At 42.3% G+C, this 24,858-nt stretch overlaps 1 protein-coding gene and 1 pseudogene across 5 annotated transcripts; one reads left to right on the plus strand and one right to left on the minus strand.

Moving 5' to 3' along the window:
• Nucleotides 1-105: 105 nt before the first annotated feature.
• On the minus strand, nt 106-19,605 carry ZBTB5 (zinc finger and BTB domain containing 5). Of its 5 annotated transcripts, XM_036021931.1 has the most exons (3): nt 19,372-19,529; nt 17,649-17,700; nt 106-4,612 (listed from the first exon to the last, which is right to left on the minus strand). In XM_036021931.1, exon 3 carries the CDS (start codon nt 4,606-4,608, stop codon nt 2,578-2,580), a length of 2,031 nt encoding a protein of 676 aa, XP_035877824.1. In that variant the 5' UTR covers nt 4,609-4,612; nt 17,649-17,700; nt 19,372-19,529; the 3' UTR covers nt 106-2,577. The 5 variants fall into 5 exon arrangements, with proteins under 5 accessions (XP_035877824.1, XP_028367639.1, XP_035877826.1 ...); XM_028511838.2 differs by lacking the exon at nt 17,649-17,700 and having other exon boundaries at nt 19,372-19,605; XM_036021933.1 differs by lacking the exons at nt 17,649-17,700; nt 19,372-19,529 and adding an exon at nt 19,050-19,315.
• Nucleotides 19,606-22,644: 3,039 nt separating this feature from the next.
• On the plus strand, nt 22,645-23,483 carry LOC114489929 (annotated as a pseudogene).
• The last annotated feature ends 1,375 nt before the right edge of the window (nt 23,484-24,858 follow it).

The following is a 24,858-nucleotide window of genomic DNA, read 5'->3' on the forward strand; positions in this document are numbered from 1 at the left end:
GCAGAGGGGACAGAACTGAGGGGCGTGACCGATAGTCATTACCGAGCGCTTTAGAGTGTTTTCTACAAGACTTGATTTTAAAAAAATATTCTGGTCAAAGCAGCATTAGCAGAGAAAGTAATACTATATCCCTTTATTTTTCGTTTTAAAATTAACCTAAGTGCAGAAAAAGAACACATATTAAGTTAGATTATGAATGTGACAAATTTTTTATTTCAAAATCTCAAATTTTGACCAGGAGAACACCACTGACATAGGTGCCCTGATAGAATTTTATGATTTGATCACCAGAAATGATTATGCCAGGCTATAATTAAGGCTAATCAATCAAAATCCAGGTACCCAATACCAGTTAGAATTCAGGTAGAAACTACGGATCACAGGAGCCCTGGACTGGTTTCCCAGGGAGCCTCTGAACTATCTTGTAAGCGCTACAGCTGGCGTGAGGACGCCGGCCCGCACGCTTGCTTCTCTCACACGGAAACTGATTGACTAAGAGGTAGATGAGCAATTCCAGATCCCACCCAGCAGAGGAAAGGCAGGACTCCGGCCACTGCGCTGGAGACAGGCCCCGAAGCAAAGTCCACTTAAGCCTGAGATGAGGTGAGGGGCAGCCTCCTGGCACCACCCCCTTCAGATGGAAGGGAAGAAGGGCTGCCACCACTCTTCCCGGTGTCACCGGTTCTTCTCCCCAGGCCCAGGCAGGCCTCTTGTCGTCCATGCGGACCCACCTGTGTCCCACGGTTAATCTCACAAGACACTGGTCCCCGCATCGTGTAGAGGGGTGGATGTAGAGCCTCCTCACATCAAGTCAAAACCCAAATGCTGACAATCAGAGCCATACACACCCCTGAATTTCACAGGTGACACCAAGTCTGCCAGTGGTCTCTTTCCCACAGAAAGGAGCAGAGTCTGCCTTTCCTCCCTGGGAATCTGTTCACGGGAGATGCTAGGCCAACCATGGACATTATGGGTTTATCCACAGACAGGTGCACATCCGCAGACAGTGTGCGTGAACTGCACACTACTGAGAGGAAAAAGGCTAATTTTTGTTTTACGCTACACATATTTAACTTTCTAAACAGAAGAACCAAAGGATTTCTCTCAATTATGCACAATGGTTGGTGTCTTAAAAAGTTGTATAAAAAATGAGCACATGTTCATGCATGATTTAAACTGACCTCAGGAGCTCTACGGAGACACATTAACTTGTGCTGTTCCCAGGAAGCGCTCAGCCCGACACAGGTGCCACAGCAACCCTGACAGCATGGGGCCGCGTGACTGCAAGGTGGGCTGGGGGGGTGAGGCAGTGGGACCTGAAGAGGCCCTGGACAGTGACCCAAAGGTCTCTCCCAACAGTCTCAGAATCTACTGGGTGACTTCTAGTTCTGGGCAATCCAACTGTCTTATAAAGTCTGGAAAATAACCGTGAACACTGCTATGTTTGGATTTCAAACACTCAGTACTGGGCCGGGACAACAACCAAAGTTCACCTTCTGCACTTCAGAGTATATAACAGTAATAACACCTGCGGTTTTTGGTTAGCCTGTAACCGAAAATAGCAATCTAGGCCTGGGAATGAAGCCATACAGGGCGTGAGAGGGTGAAGAAGCGAACAGAGAACAGGTGTGCCGCTGGGTGAGCCGTGTCGGGGCAGACTGGCCCCGAAATCTGGCTGGAGCAAAGGGTGAATGTGCTATGACAGATCCCACAAAACAGGACTCCACATCATCGGAACAAAGACAAACACTAGCTCTTTTCTGACTTCCAAACGTGGAATTGTAACATATGTATACAAGTTGGTTAAAATACTGCTAAAACAGCACACACAGAAACAATATCTTACTTGTCACTCCCTACAAGTACACACTGCATTTACAACTTTGATTTTAAAACCAGGATAATTGTTAAAACATCTATCTAACAGTGATGTTTTTAGAAGTATATACACTTAACAGCCCAGAGAATGCTCACTCCGGACCCAGTGTCAGCACCATCGAAGCGCAGTGTCTGTGACTGCAAATCAGACAAAAAAAAAAAAAAAAAAAATACAGTACTTCTTGAGGCCGAGGACGTGCTCATGATAGGCTTTAAAGCATTTGTGGCCAACAGGCGTGTCATCCTCAAGGGCCTTTCAGACGGGCACAAGGTTGCCACTGGTTACACATAAATGAGTTTTATGTCACTGTACAGGTATATAATATCCCCACCAGAGGGTATAAGAAATTTAATTAAATGCTTCACAGAGTTTTTAAAAAATTGCTAAAAAACTTTTTTTGCACTTTAATTTTTAATTTTTACATGTGCCACTTTTAACATCAATTATAAACTACTCTCTTGCTGCGTTACTCAGCCCTAAGGAAGAATGCGGTTTGGAGGACTGCATCTCTCTGAAAGCGTGCATCGCACTCAGAAACGCAGCAGCACTCGCACTACTAGTTCTCCACTGAGTCATGGAAATCTGCAAAGGCCATCAGACAGCCTGAAACCTCAAACCCAGGGGCATTAGCCCTCAACCAAAACACATTTTAGTTTCGGTCCTACAACCAGAATCAGCACGATCTCTAGAGGTCAGGGTTAGAGCAAAGTGCTTGGAAGACTGCTGCTCTGCCAGCGCAGGCACGTCGTCTTAGAATGTTTATACAGGTGGCTGGATTGACTGAACCTCTTGCCACACTTCAGGCAGGCGTAGGGTTTTTCACCTGTGTGGACACGAATGTGCTTCTTGCAATCTGTCAAGGTCAAAAAAGTCTTGCAGCAGATTTTACAGGCATACTTGCGAGCTCCCTCTACAACCAAGACATTGTGCTCTGATAAAGCCTTCTTGCACTTTGACAGGACATCAGCAGATGCCCTGGTCAACTGTGGAGGGCCAGGCTGGGAAGGGTGCCCATTTTCAAATGAGGACGTGGCCCCATTCATCATTAGCTGGGAACTGGCAGAGTTTTCTGGTATCTGTGAGCTCCTGACAGAAGTTACAATTGGCATTTTGGGAGCTATACGGCGGTAGTATGGAAAGTTACTGGCCTTTCCTCTCGAGGAACCCATCATTACCCTGGAGAAGGAGGAGTGGAGGCCCAAACCAGATCTGGAAAAATCCATCCCGAATTGTTCTCCTTGATAGCCTGATGTCTGCACACATGGCAGGCCCATCGCTTCCTGCATGGGCCTAACGAAATGGGAGTCTGCAGGCTCACTGAATGGGTTTTCTACATGAGAGCCAGGGGCCGAGGAGGGCCCGCCCGCAGGCCCAGCCTCCGGGCTCAACAAATACGGGGCCTCACACTCCAGCCTGCAGTCACTCGTGGTGTTTGGGATATTATCATCATTGTTCTGATTTGCACTAAAGTTACTTCCTCTGCTCTTGTTAAGAAAATTTGAAATGCTAAAAGTAGACTTATGATCTAAGTTATTTGTGACTTCCAAAATGTGGATATCACCTACCCTGTCAGTGCTAGACTGGGGATCTGAAAAACTCCGATCACTGCTCTCAGGGCTGAGATCTATCTTCTCGGCGCTGACCACAACTCCTTCCACCTCCACAGATTCGCTGCCTTCTGCTTGTGAGGTCACATCGCTCACTTCATCCTGAGGTTCAGGAGAGCTCAAGGGCTCCGATTTAACCACTACTCTCATGTGCTCCTTCTCACCAAGGCCAACCTCGGCATTTTCACACTGAAAACCACTTTTCTCAGTTGCAGCTTCCTGCTCAAAACTAGTCTCAACCTGAGTTGCACGAGAAGCCATGGACAACTGTGCCATGTTGCCGACGCTGTTGTCAGACTGGCTAGGCACCTGGGCGTCTTCTTGAGCACCGAAAGGCTGGTCAAAGATGATGGCACTGTCTTCCTGGTTGTCAGTCATTCCGTCGGCCTTAGGGTTATCCACAATTTTCAGGGAATCTGGTGAGAAAAATTCCTCTCGAGAATGAACCCCTGAAGGTCCATTCTCTGGTGTAACATTGGAAATGGCAGACTCATCCATGGTGGGTCGGAGGCGCTGTCTGGCCCGTTCCTCTGCAGACTGCTTGCGCTTATGAAGGCGTCTCATGGGGAACGGTGTCCGCTGATCCAGGTTACTGCGCATCGACGAGCTCAGGGGGGCCTGCTGCTCCTCACCGCTCTGGTTGGAATTGAGGGCTGAGCTCACGATGCTCAGTCCCAGCTGCTGCAGCATAAAGAAGCGCTGCATGCGGGCACTCTGTTCCTGAACACGCTCACTGGGGGGAGACATGGGCAGCGTCCTTGTTGTTAAGTAATGTTTACATGCCTTAACAACAGAGTTCAAATGCAGGTGAGAGGCTGCCAATAAGACATCCATAACATTGCTCTCCCCCAGCATGAGGGTGGAGGTATACATCATGTCAATCAGTGCGGCAAAGGCCTCTGCTGTCACTACCTCGCTATCCAGTTGGATCATGTTCATGGTCTGATCTCCCTCCGCCACTGAGAACAGGGCTCGGAAATGCGTGCTGCAGGCTGCCAGTACAGAGCGGTGGGCTTTAAAATGCCTATTTCCCACTACGATGACACAATCACAGAGCTGGCCATGAAGTCTTTGGTAGTTCAGTTGCTGGAAGATCTGTTCAAAGTGTCCAGGAAAATCCATGATCCTATGGGAAAAGAAAGTGTTAAGACTTAAAAAAAACTTAAGACAAAGCCAAAGCACAGAGGGTGTGATGAAGAGAGAGGCATGGAGGACCAAGCTTGGACCTTTAAACGCTTGTGATGTTTTTGGTAATGGGCACACAGACTAAAAACCTGTCAAACAAGGAGCAAATGCTGACTCAGATACAGCCCTGGAAGCATGCACACATGTGGGGTCAGCTACTGGTTGTTAGCAGGCTCCCCTTCACTCTTCACATGACCCACTTTTAACACGCAGGGCCCGTGTTAGAAAAGACCAACGTGTGCATGATAGAATATGTATCCCTCAGAAGTTAACTGGAATTCTACACTCCTTAAGGACAATGAGCACATTCCAGAGTCTTTAAGTCACCTTAAATAAGTGAAAAGGGTAAGTCAATATTAGTGGGGAAGATTTCTAGTTATATGGTAGTAGATTGCACACATGTATTTACCTCCCCACCACACATGCTTATTTCTGAAACCCCATTAAAAATACACTAAAGTTTTTCGGTTTTGTTTTTGTTTTAAAAGTATAAACCCACCAGGGAAAAAAGAATGAGAAATAAATATCAGTAGCATTTTGGAAGCTGGTGAACAGGTAAATGAATGACTGACAACTGACTCAGCATACCCAGAAAGCTAAATCCTAAACTGGCAGTGGATAAAACATCCTGACTGAGGTACAAGCTCCCCACCCACCCAAAGGCTCAGGAACTGGTTGCCGAGATGCCAAGGGAAGTGGAATGGAGGTGATACTAAGACAGGTGCACTAGATGGAAATCCATTCAATAAAAGATAGTACAATGGCAGCTCATGCCTGTGGCACAGAAAAGGTAAGTCTATACAGAAAGATTCGGTGTTATCTGGGGCTGGGAGTAGGATGACAGAAGGACTGCCAATGGGAAGAGGGAATTTTGTTGGGAGGGGGGTGATGGAAATGGTCTAAAATTGAATTGTGATGACTGTACAACTCATAATTCTCTAAAAATATTTGAATTGTACACTTAAAACAAAGAATTTTATGGTATGTACATTATACCTTAATACAGCTCAATAAATTATACCTCAATAAAAAACTAATGGGGAAAGAAAAACAAGAGATAAACAATCCAGATGGGGGGATCTTTTATGTCCAGAGGGGGGCATAAAAGACTAACTTTCCAAATAAATAGCATTGCAACCCAGAACACCAATTTATTTATTAAAAAAAATTTTTTATCCTTACCCAAGGACGTTTTGTTGTTGTTGTTGCTTTTAGAGAGAGAGGAAGGAGGCAGAGGGGAGAGAGAGAAACATTGGTTGATTGCCTTGTAAGTGCTCCAACCAAGGACCGAACCCACAACCTGGGTATGTGCTCTGACGGGGAATCGAAACTGCCCCCTTTCTGCACATAGGACAGCACTCAAACGACCGAGCCACAACAGCCAGGGCTGTAGCACAGTAATTTAAAAGGATGATATTCTGTTCAATGCCTTTCTTCTTCGACAAGCAGCAGAAATATGATTATCTAAGGAAAAAGCCTCCTTATATTTTGAAATGTCAGTTATCTTGAATTTAAGAAGAAACTATCATTCTTTTCTACAAAAGGTCATTCACTAGAATGCTACCTCTTAACATTCAATCCCCACTTTTTATAGGAAAGGCGTAAGTAGCAAGGATATTGTGGTCTCAGAAAGCATCATTTTGAGGAAAATTCCCAAGGCCTAGAGACCTTCGAAAAGAGACTCCTGAGGTAGCTTAGCACAACCCCCACAAAGGCAGATGGTAAAATAACACTGGAAGATAGGTAAACAGTCCATACAATCATTTAACTTCCCATCTGCCTAAAGATTGTCAGCCCTATAATAGATGCTGTAGCACAGCCCTAGAGATCAACTCATGTTCTCAGAACACTCAACTCAGGCTCTCCTCAAAACACTTTACAGATGCCTGGAATGTCCCGCTATGCCTTGTAGTCAGGTCGTCTTCAGGGCAGTATAAAAGCAGAGGCTTCCTTTTCTCTTAAGGGGCTCTGGAAATTGTGAAACTAACATGGTGACCCTAGAGATGATCAAAATCTACCGAAACCCTTGTTCTCTAAGTTAATAACTGCAATTTGCTATTTTGAGATACTTCAAACTGATTTCTCCTTAATGGCAATATTCTTTCATCTCAATATCATTTAATAAGACCGTTTATGGTGGAAATGAAATACATCAGATCAAAGCTAATCTTAGCCATAAAACTGGCTAATTGGGTTATTCAACTGTCCTTTCCAACATCAAGAGTGTCAGAAGTCACCTCAGCATAAGTCAGAGTCCTTAACTGAGTGTAGTGGAGTCCACTCAATTGATTTTAGGAGAAAGAGGTTATGATTAAGGGATGCTGGGAAGGCCACAAAATCTCTAGGAGGATGGGAGAGCTATGCTTGAATGCCTCAGAGCACCCAACCACGTTGTGGAACCATTCTAGAAAACTCACTAGTGCCACTGCCACCTCTACCACCTGCAGCTTTGCATGGATCTTGCTCTGGATTAGCTGCTCAGAAAAGTAGTTGCCATTGCACCTTCTAGACCAACACTATCCAACAGAACCTTTTACACTGATGGAAGTTATCAGCTTTGATGCTCTGTTATGCACGAGTCAGTCATATGTGTCCATGAGCACTTGCAATGTGGCCAGTGCAACTGAGGAACTGAACTTTTAATTTTAATTAATTTAAATGGTAACCATATTGGAGAATAGTTCTAAATGTGCAATATTGTTCCATATTGCTCACATCTGCATCGAAACCCTACTCAAGTACATATGACCAAGGGAACCTAGATCTTATATCTGCACTGAAACTATGATTCTACCTTGGGAAAGTGGGCTCACAATCTGCAGGCTATCCAGATGTAAAGGAGAAGGTGTTCAAAAGATTCTGGGCAGCTGCAAATGACAAATATCCAGTACAATGTCCTTCTGACAATTAAAACCCCTCTACATGCATGTAATGTACAGATGACTTTGGAAATGCACATTGTACTGGGTAAGAGGTGATCATCCAGAAGAGCACAAAAACAACAGAAGGCCAGAAGCACTGGTGTTACAATACACATGTGCAGGCAACGCAGACATCTTCAACTAGCATTTATTGAGCCCTGGCTCCTCCTCCCCTACGGCTATGATAAGAAGCTAGGGTGGCCCTGGCTGGTGTGGCTCGGTGGACTGAGCGCCAGGCTGCAAACCAGTAGGTTCAATTCCCAATCAGGGCACAATGCCTGGGTTGTGGGCCAGGTCCCAGTAGGGGGCTCGTGAGAGGCAACCACACATTGACGTTTCTCTCTCTCCCTCCCTTCCCCTCTAAAAATAAGTACATAGAATCTTTTAAAAATAAAAAAAAAGAAGCTAGGGTAAACTTTTAAAAGCTCTAGGTAATTTAAAACTAAGAAAATTATAAAACATTTGTTAATTTATTTTAAAATAATAATTATATGTTAATCTAAACAACTTTTAGAAAAATTTTATTTCCCCCTCAAAATGAGAAGAGTGGCAGTGTTTTTACATTTTTGCATTAACAGAAGACATCTGGATTCTCATATTTGCTGGTGCATTTACACTTTTGCAATATCGTACATCACATGGCCTCTGGAAAACTCCACTGTACACTAATGGAAGAATGAGAGTGAAAAAAAGCAAATAGCTCTTTGCATTATTATAAAAATTGTTTTGACCTCACAGATCCCTTGAAAAAGTGTCAGAGACCCCTTTGGATCCTTGGAGTATATTCTGAGAACTGCTAATCTAATGAAAATTCTAATTACTGTATTCTTCAGACTATAAGACACACCCCCCAATTTGGGAGGGAAATGGGGGGTGCATCTTATAGTCCGAATGTAGCTTACCTGGCTTGCTATGAGAGTAGGGGGGTGGTGGCCTATGTTATTTATGTTATTAAATATTTTACCACATTTTTTGCTTTAATTTTTTTTTTCCTATTTTCCTCTTCTAAAACCTAGATGCATCTTATGGTCCAATGTGTCTTACAGTCTGAAAAATACGATATACTGTGAAGATGGAGGCAGGAGTGTTCACTGAAATGCACAGACCAAAACTAGTGGAATTATAAGGAGGAATTAATAAATTCATTTAACAAAATTCTTATCTCTAACTAAGGGGAAGCCAATAGATAATATCTAGTAAAAAAATTAAGTAGCTCCAAGGATATCATTTTAGGATAGGCACACAATTATCAAAAGAATTAGCTAAAAATTGAAAGTGGAGCCTTGGGGAAGAAAAAATGGAAAGCAGAGAGGCTAAGTTCTGGTGTTTGTCTTAACAAATCTTGTGGAACTATTTGATTCTTTAAGTGATCTTTAGTGAGCAAACTACATATACTTTTGGTAAAATTTGTTCTTAAAATCTAAAAAGACGAGAGCCAGAACAGATCAGAACCACACACATATGAAGTTAGAAAAAGTTGCCAAAGTATTACTCCCCAACCCCTGAAAAGGTATTGGTACCAGTTTTATAGAAAGTATCTATTAAATGCTGTGGAAAAGATAATTCCTATGTTATTTAAAGAACTTTAGGAGAGGACACTTCTGATGATTCACTATTTAAATAAATAGTTATTATATCACATGCCAGGTAATGCAATTAAATACAGTATGTACTGACCAATATTTCTGAATGGATCAGTAAGGACAAGTTATGCAGAGAAGAGCATTCTATTGCTGTGAGTGCATTAATAGACTTTTAAGAGACTTTTTTTTAAAGATTTTATTTATTTATTTTTAGAGAGGGAAGGGGGGGAGGGAGAGAGAGAGAGAGAAACATCAATGTGTGGTTGCTGGGGGTTATGGCCTGCAACCCAGGAATGTACCCTGGCTGGGAATCGAACCTGGGACACTTTGGTTCCCAGCCCGCACTCAATCCACGGAGCTACGCCAGCCAGGTAAGAGACGTTTTTTAATATCCAGTAACATGTGCATAACTCAATTAAGGTAAAAGTGAAGCATAAGTCAAACCAATTGAGAAATGCAGCTGATGCACTAGCATTTTTTAGCAAAGATTTTATTTATTTCAGAGAAAGGAGAAGGGAGGGAAAAAGAGAGGGGGAGAAACATCAGTGTGTGAGATAAACAATGACTAGTTGCCTCTGGCTCACCCCCAACCGGAGGCCTTGTGCGCAACCCAGGCATGTGACCTGACAGGGAATCAAACCAGCGACCATTCAGTTCATAGGCTGGTGCTGAATCCAGTGAGCCACACCAGCCGGGACTGATGCAGTAGCATTTTTAAACATATGTTTCGGCCACCCCAAAGTGCCACCACTGATATTCCAAGAATGAATGGGAAATAGTAGGGCATTACTATGATGTCCAAAAGTGATTCTAAAGACCATGAATATGAAGAAGGCTTAGATTCATACCATCTTAGGTAAGGTTTCCCAAATGCAGACCTTGAGAGAATGATTCGAGTGCAAGTGATTTATGAAGGAGGTGCTCCCAGGAGAAACTAGGAGTGAGGAGCATGACAGGAAAACAGCAGCAGCCAAGCAAGGGTGCGATTTGGGGCAAAATCCCAGCCTAAGCCTGGTCTGGTGGGAAGCTCTGGAGTACAAATGAGTTTAAGTCACCTCACAACAAAGGAACTGGTCTTTTGTAGCCCTGCATTATTAGTCATCAACAGCTAAAAGCCTCTCCGGGGGACAGAAACTTTAAGGCACTCCCAGCTCTCCGGGCCCACGTACAAAGTGATACCAGTCACCCAAGACCTGGTCCTCTTAAGAGTCACAGATGCAAGCCATTAGAAGTAAAAGCATACAGAAGCTGCACCCCGGGTGCACAGACCGGCAACAGGGATCAAGGGGACCTGGTTAGAGCCCAGACAGTATCTGCTGCTCACACTTGGTGACACTAAAGAATAAAGTTGTGTAACCATACAAACAAACAGATGCTACTGCCTGTTAGGAAAGGGCATTTTTGTATATATACTTTATATGTTTTATTCCCAAACTCCCATCGCTGTCCCAAAATTAAGGTAATGAGAAATCTCAATTTAGTTCTTTGATTCTAAGGTGCCACTTAGCATTAAGAAGCCCCATGTAGTAAACATTAGTAAATACTGTTTTAAAAGTCATTAACAAAATAATATACCACCACATACTTTTTCAATTGGGCTTTCTCGCATAACTAAAAAAATCTAATTAATTTGGGCATTAAAATACAGCTAGATGTAGTTATAACAGTCTGTCAGGTAAGGCTTTTTACTTAGAACCAAGAGAACCCAACTCTGGCTTACTTTAGCTAAAGATATCTGAGAAAGCAAAGATCTGGGATGCTGAAGATAATGAGACAGCAAAGGAATTCTGAAGGGTTAGAAAGCAAAATCCACTGTCACACTGGTACATTAGGAAGTTTCCTTCAGCTACTTCCTCTGCAATAAATAGCCTCCAAAAGTTCCTTCGGTATACACATCACATGCTTGAGATTCAAAGCTCCAGGGAGACCTTCTACATACTAGGCTTAGGAAACACCCACCCCCCACTCCTGATTGTGCTGGGCAAGCAAGGAGGAAGGGTATTTCCTTCTGTTTTTACTTAACACAGTAGAAGGCTGGTTGCTTTTTATCCACCCAAACAAGATTATACATAAAAGGCAGGGGTCAAAATCATTAATGGACAGGAAATCAGATTGCTATTAGGAAGGGAGAAAAAGTCTCAGAATATCCAAAAGAAGATCAAAACATATGTATGAGAGATTTCTTACAGGAAAGTCCCTCAAACCCTCACACATTCTTCTGTTTTAAACAAACATTCAAGTCTTTCTAGTTTCCTAACTGAAGATCAGCAATAGCAATTCTAAAATAAGGGAAGACATGACTGCAGGTTGACAGATGCAAAATGAGCAGCTGACCCACCAGGGAAGAAGAGGTCCAGCAACCTGAAGCCCTAGAGATCTCAACAGCCCTGGAAGGTGCTGTGTACTTGGTATACAAATTCATTCATCCAATGTTTTAAAGTGCTTACTTTGTTCACGGTTAACTGCTGTGGAACAGAGATTTATATAGCATAGCCCGACCTGTCAGTGATGCTTAGCAGAAACAAGCCATACACAACCATATTACAAAGTAGGAAGCATTAAGTACCACATAAGTGATAAAGTGTACACGGTGGCTCAAAGACAAAGGTTATTTATGGCTTCCTGGTGGCACTGACAACAGAGCTAGGTACTGGTTTAGGATAAAATGAGATATAAAGGATATTCTAGACAAAGGTAAAGGTGGGGAGAGGTTTGAGGTGGGGGAAGCTATGTATCCATTCTGGCAAGAAAACAGGTAAGGGAAGGAAGGTAGGTATTGGATAGTGAATGCTCATAACTAATGTTAATGATTACAGCGAGTCATCAGAAAAGTTAGCCATGAGGCACATAATTTTGAACTAAAGACTATCATCACTTTACAGATAATTTTTGTAAAAATATTTTCATGTTTAAACACAGTGTCAGTCAGGGTTCTTTTTCTTTTTAAATATTTTATTTATTTACTTTTAGACAGAGGGGAAGGCAGGGGGAAAGAAAGGGAGAGGAGTATCAATGTGTGGTTGCCTTTCACCCACCCCACACTGAGGACATGGCCCACAACTCAGGCATGTGCCCTGACTGGGAATCAGGAATCGGGCCAGTGACCTGCTGGTCTGCAGGCCAGCACTCCAGCCACTCCAGCCAGGGCTTATTTAGTCTTGATTCATGAGTGCATATATGTCTTTTATGATATTATGTGAGATGAAATGGGAAGTACACTTGGGAGTAATTGTGCTGCATATTGAAATAAGATGTTGTCTCAAGGAAAAAATACTGTGCAATTTTTGAGTCACAAGCAGCAATCACTGCTTCTTTCAGAGAACAGCATTTTTACTTGGAAGAGTGAATGACAAACTACGGTTATTCAGACTTGAGCATTTGCCAGGCATTTTCTTGGAAATGAATAAAATGAGCTTGTCATTTCAAGGAAAACAACTTATAGTATTTCTTGCCTCAGACAAAATCTGAGCTTTCAGGTGAAAATTAGAATTCTGGAAAGCTGTATCTGTCACTGTGAGCTTGATAGCTTTCCAGTGCTCTTCTAATGAGATCATTAGTGACATTAATAAAATGTGACTTTAAAAAATATTGTATAATAAATGTGTCAACATCTGAAAGATCTGCATAACTCAGTGAATCAACATTTTCCAAATGACTAATGTAACCATGAGGTTATGTTACAAAATAAGGTATGGGTAAAAAAAAATTCTACTCAAAGTGCAAGATATAAATTAATGTATTTTCATGTAACAGAATATGAAAAGTTCATTGATATAGTTTCAGATTTTACATTGCAACTAATCTGTCTTCTATTAAACTAGACATTAAAGAGATTTGCAAAATGTGAAACAATGACAATGAACATTCCCAGTGCACAGATGTTGGTTTCAAATACCATTCGCTAATAAAAGGAACCAGGGCTTCTTGGAGAAATGGCTGATTCTAGGACTGAGGCAGGAAATACACAAAATAAGCCTGCAGAATCTTGTAGTGCCAGAAAGTAAGGAAATGCTACAAACAAACAAACATGATAATGGGAATATGTGAAAGGGACAGTACCCAATAGGAGAAAATGTTCTTATAGGCCAAAGCTGAAATAGTTTGAGCAAAAAGATATATAAAATAATATTAGAATATAACCCAAAGTGTAAAATAAATATCTGTAGGTCCATACTGATATAAATAGTTGGTCAGATAAATAAATGGTAGAGAAGAGACAAGTCTGAGCAGAACTCCAAATAATTTATGTAGCTATTCTGTCCTCAAGGAGATGGAGCACACTCCCCACTCCCCACTGCTTAAGTGTGGGCTATGCACAGTGACTTCCTTCCGGAGAACGGTACAGAAAGGGAGAGGCAAAGAGTAACTTGACAGTGGAGAAACATGACAAACATTTTCTCAGCCAGGTGATCTAGGGCACCACCAGTGGTGATAAGCTATGTTCATAGTATGCATGTTAGTAGGCATCACGTGTTGATGTGATGAGAACGGCACTTTCTCTCCGTGGTCTTCCCCACAAAAACCTGCAACCCCAGTCTAATCATGAGAAAAACATCAGACAAACCCCAACTGGACAGTCTACAAAATAAATGATGAATACTCAAAGCTATCAAAGTCACCAAAAACAAAAGTTTGAGAAACTGTCATAGCCAAGGGGAGCCTAAGGAGAAAGATGACTAAATGTAATGTGGTGTCCTGGATGAGCTCTTGGAACAGAAAAAGAACAAGAGGTGAAAACGAAGGGAGCCTGAAGAATGGACTTTAGTTAATAATGTATCAGTGATGGTTCATTAATTCTAATAAATTTACCATACTAATGGTAAGACACTGATAACAGGAAAACTGATTGTGGGTATATGGAAACTCTCTATTCTGTCTTCACAATCTTCCTAGAAATCAAAAACTGTTCTAAAAAATAAAGGTTTTTCTAAACTGCCATTCTTTTCCCTAAGAATTTGTTTTGGAAAAATAGTTAACTCACAAAAAGCTCTTCAGACTCACCAATAATTTTTCAATGTATAAAGGAATCCGAAGTCAAAAGTTTGAAAATCACTGACATAAATAAGTTTCATATATGGAAAATGCATGTATGTGGAATCTCATTCTTCAAATATATAGGATAAATGAGACTATAGTGTAAAGGCAGCCTTCAATTTATACATACACCATGCTACTCAATTTTGTGAAATTAATTGCCTAGCATTTGCTCAGCAATATTACCTTCCAAGATCATCACAAAGTATGCCTTTAATCTGTTACTATGGTAGCAAACTGTCAAAGCACCTGCTAAGTGTACCACACATACTATTATACTTCTATTAGTTGGAGGGTGGAGGGTTAGTTGGATGGAATGCAAGGGTTGAATGCCTACTAAAATGCAGGTTGTATAGGTACATTACATATATTATCTCTTATGGATGACTGTCAAGTAGTAACTGTCATCCCCATGACTAGGGCCAACATCACCCAATCAGCACTGTAAGTGAAGAAGAAGAGTTCTAAACTCAAGTCCAACCACAAAACCTGACTTTGCTGTATTGGAAACAAGTCCCCATTAAGATCCGGCCCAGGTGGATGAAAACAGACTACTCAGGAGAGAATAGTATGTAGTTACAAGGTTGAGCAAGGCTTGGAATAAGGATTAAGAGATTGAGGGGGGTAAGGAGATAAAGCTGAAAAGCAGGCTCAAGGTCAAGGAGGGGGGTCAATGAGAATGAAAAGACGGGCGTGTAAAACAACAGCTACTGGAGTAAATTTCAGAGCAAGGGTTGTAGAAGAGGTGGCAGGAGGGACTTCTCTTTCTCAAATCCTCCCTTAATGCCAATGCCAAGCCTTCACCACAGCCAACAGACCCCAGTTTGGAAGGTGAGGAGAAGGCAGAATGAGTTCTTCCTTCTCCTCCCACTGCCTCTTGCTACTGGCTCCTCCCCAACACTGCCTTCCATGAGCCTGGTGCAGAACAATAATCAGGGATCAGAGCTTTGGAGAGAAGGCAAGGGTGACAGAGTACATTCTTGGCAGCAGGCTTGCCTGTCATACAGTGAAAATCTTGGCCTGCCCAACCCTGTCAGAGAGGTGGCCTGTCAGGGTGGTGGCCCGCCAGCAGAGTGCTATCTGAAAGATGGGCATGCCCAGGACAGCCAGTTACATGACTGACTGAAAACACTACCTTTAAACTTAAAAGTAATTTATGACAAATTTCACTGCTTTATCCTGTTTAGAATTTTATACTCACACTGTAACTGGCCTAGAAATTTCCCTTTTCTGGGTATTACATCTTCCTAAAACTTAAAATGAAGAGCCAGCTAGCAGATTACCTAGGGGGATAAAAGAACATCTGTAGCCAGTTAAAGCTCTAAAGATCATACAAACTTCACAAAGGTATAAAAAACCAACCAGAAATGGCTTCTTTTAGCTACTTACAAATCTGAGAGTGTCTCTATTTTAACATCTGCTTAAGAAGTCTAAATGTATTTTTCCTCTATTATTTAGAAAATGTTGCCTGCCACCCTCAGTTACGCTCCCCACATACAACCTTTTCATCATTTTGAAAAAAAGCTTTCATTGCCTTTTCACCATGACAGATCAAGAAACATATTTCTTAACGAACAAAACCACTTTATCAAGAAAAAAGCCACGCCGAAGCTTTGTAGACACTATTATTGATAGTGCCTTTCCAATAGAGAAAAAAATAGATTTCATTCATTTCTGTACCTAGTTTACTTTCAAAGTAGTATATTCCTTCACTTCTGAATCACTTATCAAATCAACGGCATTCAGCAAGAAACTGACACTTTTCCTGCTGGGTTGCTTTAGACATTCCACTCAAAATAAAGACTACAATGTATGTTATTAAATGTATTTAGATTTTCGTACCATCTGTGGGTTCCCCTCACAACTGAACCCCAAAACTTTGTGGGTTTTCTTCTCCCTATCTTTCCTCAAAACCTGTCTGCAGTAGAGACTAAAACAGAAGGACTAAACAGAAGGTCTTGCATTTTTAGAGGAAGACTGTTGAGTGGATTTTAAATTATAATGGATTAATGAAGGTATAGTGAAAAATCAATTGCACCAAAAAATAATATGTCCAGAATAAAGAATATATTCAAAATCATGTTTAGCATAATTCATCCTGATCATTTTAAACTTAAGTTGGAAATACAGCATTTGTAAACTTGTTATTAAGTACACAAAGTAACAGACTACCAAGTCTAATTTCTAAAAGGAGATTCACCCCTCAAACATCCTTCAAAGTTAGTAAAAGAAACCAAACACTTTGTTAATTCCATTCATATAAGAAAAAAGTATCACTTCCAATAGGATTGCCTCAATAACAAAATTTTTAAAAATTTAAAAAATATGTTTATTGATTTTTGATGAGGGGGAAAGAGAAACATCAATCAGTTGGTTGCCTCCAAACCCACCTCAATCTTTTGGGGTGTGGGATGATGCTCCAACCGAGCCACACGGTCAGGGCAATAACATACTTTCTTCAGAGTACAAATTTGGAAAATGAATTGGTTATAATTACAGTGAATCAATTGGTACAAAAGTCTTTTAAGTGTACCAAATGTCATTAAATCTTAGATGCCAGTGATTATAAGATGCAACATATTTCATGTAACAGTAGGAAAGAAAAAAAATCTGTCAATTAGGCTATAGCATAATGCTTCCTGAGGCATCTGTCTTCAAGATTAAAGTGGGATCAAAACTGTTTTAGAATCAAGGAAATACTGGAATCTTAAATATGTCATTCAAATATGTTAGACGATCAGAAGGAAAATTATCTACAGACAAAAATATAATCCTGAATACTAAGAAAGTTATCTATGCCTAATATATTACAATAAAGTTAGTGCGCCAACACAATTCCTAATATGTTTGAACTGTCAGAAAGATAAATCAACTCTCCATCTATCTATGTAGAAAGTCACCCCTCCTCCCAAATTGGTCTTGAGATGAAAAGCCACTATTCAGTGATGAAAATGATGAAAACAACTGTAAAGAACAACAGTTCACTCAGAAACAGCTGGTCTTTTAGCATGAGAAGTTCACAGCACACTTAGACAAAAGGTGCTGTGTAGTGCTACATTCCATCCCACCTCCAGCACTTACAAAAACTGGCTCTACTAGATAACATCCATATTTGAGAAATGCTAAGTACAGTAAAATAGAAATCAAAAGCTTAAAACTGGCAGAGGGGGAAAGTATTTGTTTATAATAAATGTACATTTTTTAAAAGTTGAAAAGTAACATGGAATCAATACCTTGGGTTTTTCTTTTCCTTTCCAAGAAGAAATTGAAGCAGATTCAAGATCCTATGTCAGCACTACAGCAAGCGTTGTCATATCTGACTGTATACAAGATAGTACTCTCTCACCCACACTGAAGAACTCCATATAACTCATGCTAAGGACTTTACATACTAAAACATTTACATGCATTTTGTATCCAAGTGACTTTTAAAAATTACTTCAACTTCTCATGAGAGTCTTGCAACAAAGCCTCCTTTGAGATTGCTGATCCTAAATTTAGAAAAACACTCAACTATGTTTTTCTTCCAAATCTTTCAGAATTTTGCTACAGACACCTCGATGAACCAGAAAACAGCTTGCCAGTATCTTCAGCTAATTACACTGTTTTGACAAAACTTTTAGGAGAAAAAAATGCATATCAGAAAACAAGTTGATTTCGGGACTCTTTAAATTAAAAAGTTCTGGTTCATTAATTCAGCAAAATCCAAGGGCCCAGAACTAGTTTCCAACCAATCTGTCTTACCTGGCAGGTCATCAAGCTGGCTGCACGGCCCGCCAGTCTTCCCAAGTTTGCTGAAATCTCCAGAGGCAGTTAAAGCAATAATGGCAGGCCTCTGCTCCATTTAGAGGCTTTTCTCTAAAACTTCTCTCCCCATCTGATCTCTTCCCCACTCCCTCTCCACCTCTACTCTTTTAGCTTAGGGCCAACCACCCTCAACAAGGAAATCCTAGGACTTTAGCAAGGAAGAGCAAGTTCTCTAGAAAATAGAGACACCCAGCCCACATTTTTTATATATCTAAGGCACATCAGCCCATACAAAAATAACAAACCATCAATGATGAGGAAGGCACTTCAAAATCTAAAAATCCCAATGCATGTAGTATCTTCTATTTACTACAACTGAAAAGTACAGACTGGAGCAAAAGTAGGTTTACAGTTGTTCCTATGGAAAACAATACAAGTAACAATACAGAAAAAACTCTTAGTTTACTTTTGCTCCGCCCTATATATTAACGTATTTTGGGAAAAAAATTTTGTTCAATTCTTGAATGTGAAGGGCTTCTTACTTTTTTCCACTCAACCAGAATCCGAGCATATCAGTAATCAAGACTTTGCTTTGGCTTTAATTTAAAAAGTTCCTCCAAATTAAATTAGAATTTGTATTCTTTTCAGGAATTAGTTTCTACAGTATCTTCCACTATGCCAGAATGCAGACTCACTTAAAAACAAGTGACCCATTTTGGAAGGGGGAAAAAAAAAAACCCTAAACTTCAACTCCCCCTTAATTCACTGTCTTACGAATTTATATGCAAATCCACAAGGGGGAGAAGGTGGAGCGGCTATACTTCCAAGTAGTGGGCACTCAATAAATGCTTATGACCACTTCAGTCCTCTGATAATAAGTTGGGCCGCTCCAAAACACTGGCTCCACCTCTCCAGGGTCAGCAGCCAGTTCCCGATTCCAGACCGCCTTGGCCTTGCTATGATGAAAGGAAACCTTGTAGCTCAAGGAGACTCAAGACCAGGGAAAGAGAGCCACATGACCCCATTCCGCAGGGCAGCGGATCCTCTGGGCTGTTGGTCCCGAGACCTATCCCACCGCACCCCCGTAACCTACCTCTTCCGCCCCTAGATCTGAGGGGGCAAGAGCCCCCGCCCAACCCGGCAGCCACCCAGCCGGCGTCGGGACACGGGGGACGCCTGCGCAGAAGAACCCGCCTCCCATCCTCCTTGCCCCTCCGCTCGGTAGGGTAACAATACCCCTTCAGAAAGACAGGCAGGGTAGCCGCGGGGCACCAGTACGCGTCTGCGCGCTCCCCAGATGTCCTGTCGCGACACTGCTTGCGCCGCTAGCCCAGCGCCCCTGGTGCTCAACAGTCTCCTCCAGAGCGAGACCGCGCGCACCGCCACCACCACTCGCGCTGACAGGGTCTCCTCACCTGAGCCGGGCTCCGCCCCCCTTTCCGCAGGAGAAGGCAACGACCCTTCTCCGATCAGACTCGACAGTGTTGGAGGAGGCGGGAACGTCCAGGCTGGCGTCTCCGTGGTGGGATTTCCTCCCCCTTCCGCCCACCCTCCCCGCCCACCCCGCCTCTAGTCCCCTAGCTCTTTCGGCCCCTTCGCCGAGGTATTCTGAGCGGACCGCGGCGGCGGCCGACAGTAAACGGAAGTGACGCAGCGCGATAACGCCTACACCACCTCCTCCCCTAGGGCAGAACTGTGACCAATTAGCAGGGGAGGCGGTGGGGGCGGGGAAGGAGAGCAGCCAGCCAGTGCGCGGAATCCGGAAGAATTTACAAGGCCCCGGAACAGGGACCAATCCACGGTCCCGGGAGTCTCTGTGTTTACTACCGACCGATTCCGTGAGCGCTGCGACCAATCACCGTGTTTCTTACAACACGAAAAGCTGCTTTCAAACTCCTTAAGGAGGAATTCGCTACCCAAACGACTCTAGGTTTGGGCTATAGAAAAGCTTAGGTGTGTCAAGCCAATCGAGACCCACTGAGACTGAGGCGAGAGGGTTTTCTGCCTAGTTCCATGGATCACAGTCGCGACTGCCGGGAGGCGGGCCCTCAGGGTAGTGTGTTCCACGGGTCGTGGGACCTAAAGGATTTTCCCACTCTCCCGGCGCTGGCCCTTTGGTGACCCCCGCCTCCCTGTCGCAGGAGAATGCACTTCGTGGAACCCACACACGCACCGCCTTAGAAGTTGAATTCTCACGTGGTAGACTTTGGAAAAAATAAAATTCCAAAAAAGCTCTTTAGGTTAGATTAGCCGAAATCCAGGCAACAAGGTTGATCCAACGCTGATGGCAGTTGGGTCCGACAGCGCCCCAAGTCCAGTTCCAGGAGTAGCTTCAAGGGTGGCTTCTCGCAGCTCTGACGTCTGAGGAGAATGACAGGCAGGTCCGGACTTGCGACTCACACAATGCTCCAGCTTTCGAGCCGCAGGTCATAGAAGTTCAATCTCCAAAACCAGCTTCTCCCCAAAACAAAATTGGACGTGTGTAACGGTCGTGGACTTCTGTGGGACACTGTCAGAAAAGAACAAGCGCTGGGTGGCTCTCGGGATCCCTGGTGCACTCTGGGATGGAGAGCCCGAACCCTGAAGGGAGACTGGCCGGCGTGGCCTCCGAGGGCGCCGGACACTAGGACGGGGAGAAGCCCTCCTTCCTCCGTTGAAGAGGGAGAGGAAAGATCCTAAGGGGCATTGCGGGGGTGGGGGGGGCGGGCGAGGAGCTGTTCCGGAGCTCGGCTTGGCTCCAGAGGCAAAGCAGGCTGGGGGACGCCTCTAGTTTCTTTTGGGGGAGAGGGACGGAAAGGGTAGACTTTTTTTTTTAATTGATCCCAATGCCTCAGAACTTAACATCCAAATATTATTACAGCTGTTGCATCTCTTCAGACGTTACAGGTTGGAAATACTGCTATTGGGGTTTCTTTCTTTAAAGAGTCAATGAAATCTGATGGTAAATTCTATTCTTTAAGATTCCCTGACATTTTATAGCCCTTACAGGTATTCTATTGCCAGATTGGGCATTGAAATAAAAAGATAAAGAATGCTGAGAATAAGCCAGGTGGTATGAGAGATCATTTCACATATGACCCTTACAAAAATGTGAGTGAGCTAGACATCTCAAATTTACAACCTAGCAAAAGTTTAGAAGATGTGTATATTCAGTACTTAGGAGTACTATAAGCTCCTTCCTATATAGTCCATGGGAGAAGCATTAACAGTGTCTTTGAAGATTACTCAGTAGTATCTATCAAAATTTTAAATATGCATTCATTTTCTTAACTGGTGATTCCTATCTAGAAATCTGTGTATTCTGAAGTACACATATTAACCTACATTAACTACACAAACTTGGGAAAATATATAGGAGGCTGTTAATCATAACTTTGTTAGAAAAAAAGCTGAATATGCACCTATAGAGGATTACAAATAAAGACATACATTCTATGGCTCCTTCATCACTAATGACCAAAAAGTAGGATTTGTTCCTGGAATGCAAGGATAGTTCAATATATAAAAACTGATCAATGTCATACACCACAATATAAGAATGAAGGGGGAAAATGATCATCTCAATTTATGCAGACAGCATTTGACAAAATTCAACATCCTTTAAAAAAACACTCAATGAACAAGGAATAGAAGGAAATTACCTCAACGTAATAAAAACTATATATGAAAATCTACAGCAAATAAATCATACTCAATAGTCAAAGACTTGAAGACTTAACATTAAAATCAGGAACAAGAGAAGGATGCCCACTTTCAACATAATATTAGAATTTTTAGCTAGAGCAATTAGATAAGAAAAAGAATAAAAGGCATCCAAATTGAAAAGGAACAAGTAATATTATCTCTGTTTGCACATGATATAATCTTATATTTAGAAGACCCTAGCTCTGACTGGTGAGACTCAGTGGGTTGGATGTCATCCCACCATCTAAAAAGTCACAGGTTCAATTCCCAGTCAGGGCACGTGCCTGGGCTGAAGGCCAGGTTGCCAGGTGGGGGTGTATGGGAGGCAACTGCTCGATGCTTCTCTCAGATATTGGTGTTTCTCTCCCTTTCTTTCTCCCTCCCTCCCCCTCTCTCTAAAAATAAGTAAATAAAATCTAAGAAAGAAAGAAAACCCTAAAGATTCCACAAAAATCCATTAGAGCTAACAAAATTCAGCAAAGTACCAGGATATAAAGTCAACACACAGAACTCAGTTGCATTTCTATATGCTTAAAATGAACAATTTCAAAAGGAAATTATGAGAATTGCAAAAGGCTCTAAAATAATTTTTAAAAACTTAGGGAATTAAATAAGAAAGTGTAAGATATACAATAAAAAGCTACAAAACATTCCTGTAAGAAATTAAGACATAAATAAAAAGAAACACATCCCATATTCATAGATTGAAAGGCAATTAATATTGTTGAGATGTCAGTATTAACCAAAGCAATGTACAGATTCAATGCAACTGCTATTTAAAAATCTCAATATTTTTTACCAAAATAGAAAAATTTATCCAAAAATTTACATGGAATTTCAAGGGACCCTGATTAGCCAAAACTATCTTGAAAAAGAAGATCAAAGTTGGGTCCCAGGTTCCCATGTGCAGCTGCTGGGGTGAGCACAGTCCGGGGACCTGCAGCAGCATGGGGCAAATAAGCACCAGTGGTATGGAAGCTAACAGAGCCTTCCCAGTCCCCTCCATGATGTCCAAGGCCAAAGAGGCCAAAAAGCTGGAAATCAGAGAAGAGGTGGAAATTTGCATGAAGAGTAAGCAAGTGCTGAGAATTGAAAGTGGTTCTCAAACTGTCCACGCTGTTCAGTGAATAGCTGAAAGAGTGAAGTAAGAGAATGTGAACCTCTGTAATCCCACTTCCTTCAAGGCTTCTCACCTCATCCTTCTGTATAGCTTAACTTTCAGTGACTGGGACCAACACCCAGAGACTGACCTCGCCATCTATGGTGATGATAAAGTAGATGCTGATCTCAATCTCATCATGAGCAGTGGAGGCTACCTGACCCAGGATAAGACTCTAGTGGGCTATGCCAATCATGATCTTAATCATCAATTTCAGGAGAAGATTCAAAGAACCTTGGGGATCAGTGGCACAAAAGAATCCCGTGAAGGTTATCCCAATGAGCTATGTCCCAGGGAGTCGAGCTGTGACTCAGAAGTTTGGTGGTGAGATTAAACTGTGAAAGGACATCACCAAGGCAGGTCCCATGATGACAGATAATGGTAACTCTATCCTGGATTGGAAGTTTGACTAGGGGCACAAATGGAGTGAAGTGAACAACATAGCTATCAAAACGATCTCAGTTGTGGTGAACATGTCCGAGAGAGTCTACTTTAGGATACAGGATGGCTCAGTGAATATGAGGGAGAAACTTTTCTATTGGTCTTGCAGGAGTGAAGTGTGTGCACCTTGAGTCCCCAGCCCACAGCCAAGGTGGACATGCCTCTCCAAGAGCCTTTGCTTTAATGCACCTGTGCCAGATGGACAGCTGGCAGGGTGGGGGTTGAGGAGTTAAATCCAGTCTTGCGAAGTGTTGTTATTAAATGTCTTCTTTTAAAAAGAGAAATATAAACAAACATATATATTTTTGTATGTTTATAGAAAGAAGAGAAATATAAATATTTTTACTATTAAAAAAAAAGAACAGGACTTCTGGCCAAGATGGAGGCATAGGTAGACACACTATGCCTCCTTGCACAACTAAAACAAGGACAACAACAAATTTAAAAACAAAAAACAACCAGAACTGACAGAAAATCGAACTGTATGGAAGTCTGACAACAAAGGAGTTAAAGAAGAAACATTCATCCAGACTGGTAGGAGGGGTAGAGTCGGGTGGTGGTGCAGAGAGGACTCATGACAAGGCAGCAGCTGGTGGTGGCTTGCAGGCTGAGCAGTCCCACATTCCAGAGCAGATAAACTGGAAAGAACAACTAGGGAGCGAGAAAGACAGCACAACCCAAGGTCCCAGTACTAGGAAATGAAGCCTCAAAGCCTCTGACTTAAAACACCTGTGGGGGTTGAGGTGGCAGCGGGAGAAACTCCCAGCCTCACAGGAAAGTTTGTTAGAGAGACCCACAGGTCCTAGAATGTACACAAACCCACCCACCAAGAATCAGCACCAGAAGGGATCAATTTGATTGTGGGTAGCCGGGGAAGTGACTGAAAACCAGCAGAGAGCAGAGCAAGTGGCACTGTTCCCTCTCAGACCCTTCCCCCACATACAGCATCATAATGCAACGAAGTGCATTGCCCCGCCCTGGTGAACACTTAAGGTTCTACCCCCTATTACGTATCAGGCACACGGAGACAAAAAAAAAATGACCCAAATGAAAAAAAAGTTCAAAGCTCCAGAAAAAGTACAACTAAGTGACAAATACATATCCAACCTATCAGCTACACAGTTCAAAACACTGGTTAGCAGGATGCTCCAGAACTCACTGGGTACTTAAACAGCATTAGAAAGACCCAGGCAGCAATGAAGGTTGCATTATGTGAAATAAAGAAAAACCTAAGGGAACCAACAGGAAAGGGTAGGAAACTAGGACTCAAATCAATGGTTTGGTGCAGAAGGAAGAAGGAAACATTCAGCCAGAACTGAATGAAGAAACAGAAATTCACAAAAATGAGGAGAAACTTAAGAATCTCCAGGACAACTTTAAACGTTCCAACATCCAAACCATAGGGGTGCCAGAAAGAGAAGAGAAGGAGCAAGAAATTGAAAACTTATTTGAAAACGTAGTGAAGGAGAAGTTCCCCAATCTGGCAAAGAAAATAGACTTTCAGGAAGTCCAGGAAGCTCAGAGAGTCCCAAAGAAGTTGAACCCAAGGAGGAACACACCAAGGCACATCATAATTGCATTACCCAAGATTAAAAATAAGAAGAAAACCTTAAAAGCA

Source organism: Phyllostomus discolor, chromosome 3, assembly GCF_004126475.2.
Source record: "Phyllostomus discolor isolate MPI-MPIP mPhyDis1 chromosome 3, mPhyDis1.pri.v3, whole genome shotgun sequence".
Taxonomy (NCBI): Eukaryota; Metazoa; Chordata; class Mammalia; order Chiroptera; family Phyllostomidae; genus Phyllostomus; species Phyllostomus discolor.

Coding starts and splice junctions, on each gene's coding strand:
- ZBTB5 (XM_028511838.2), bottom strand. CDS start 4,608: ATGGATTTTCCTGGACACTTTGAACAGATCTTCCAGCAACTGAACTAC.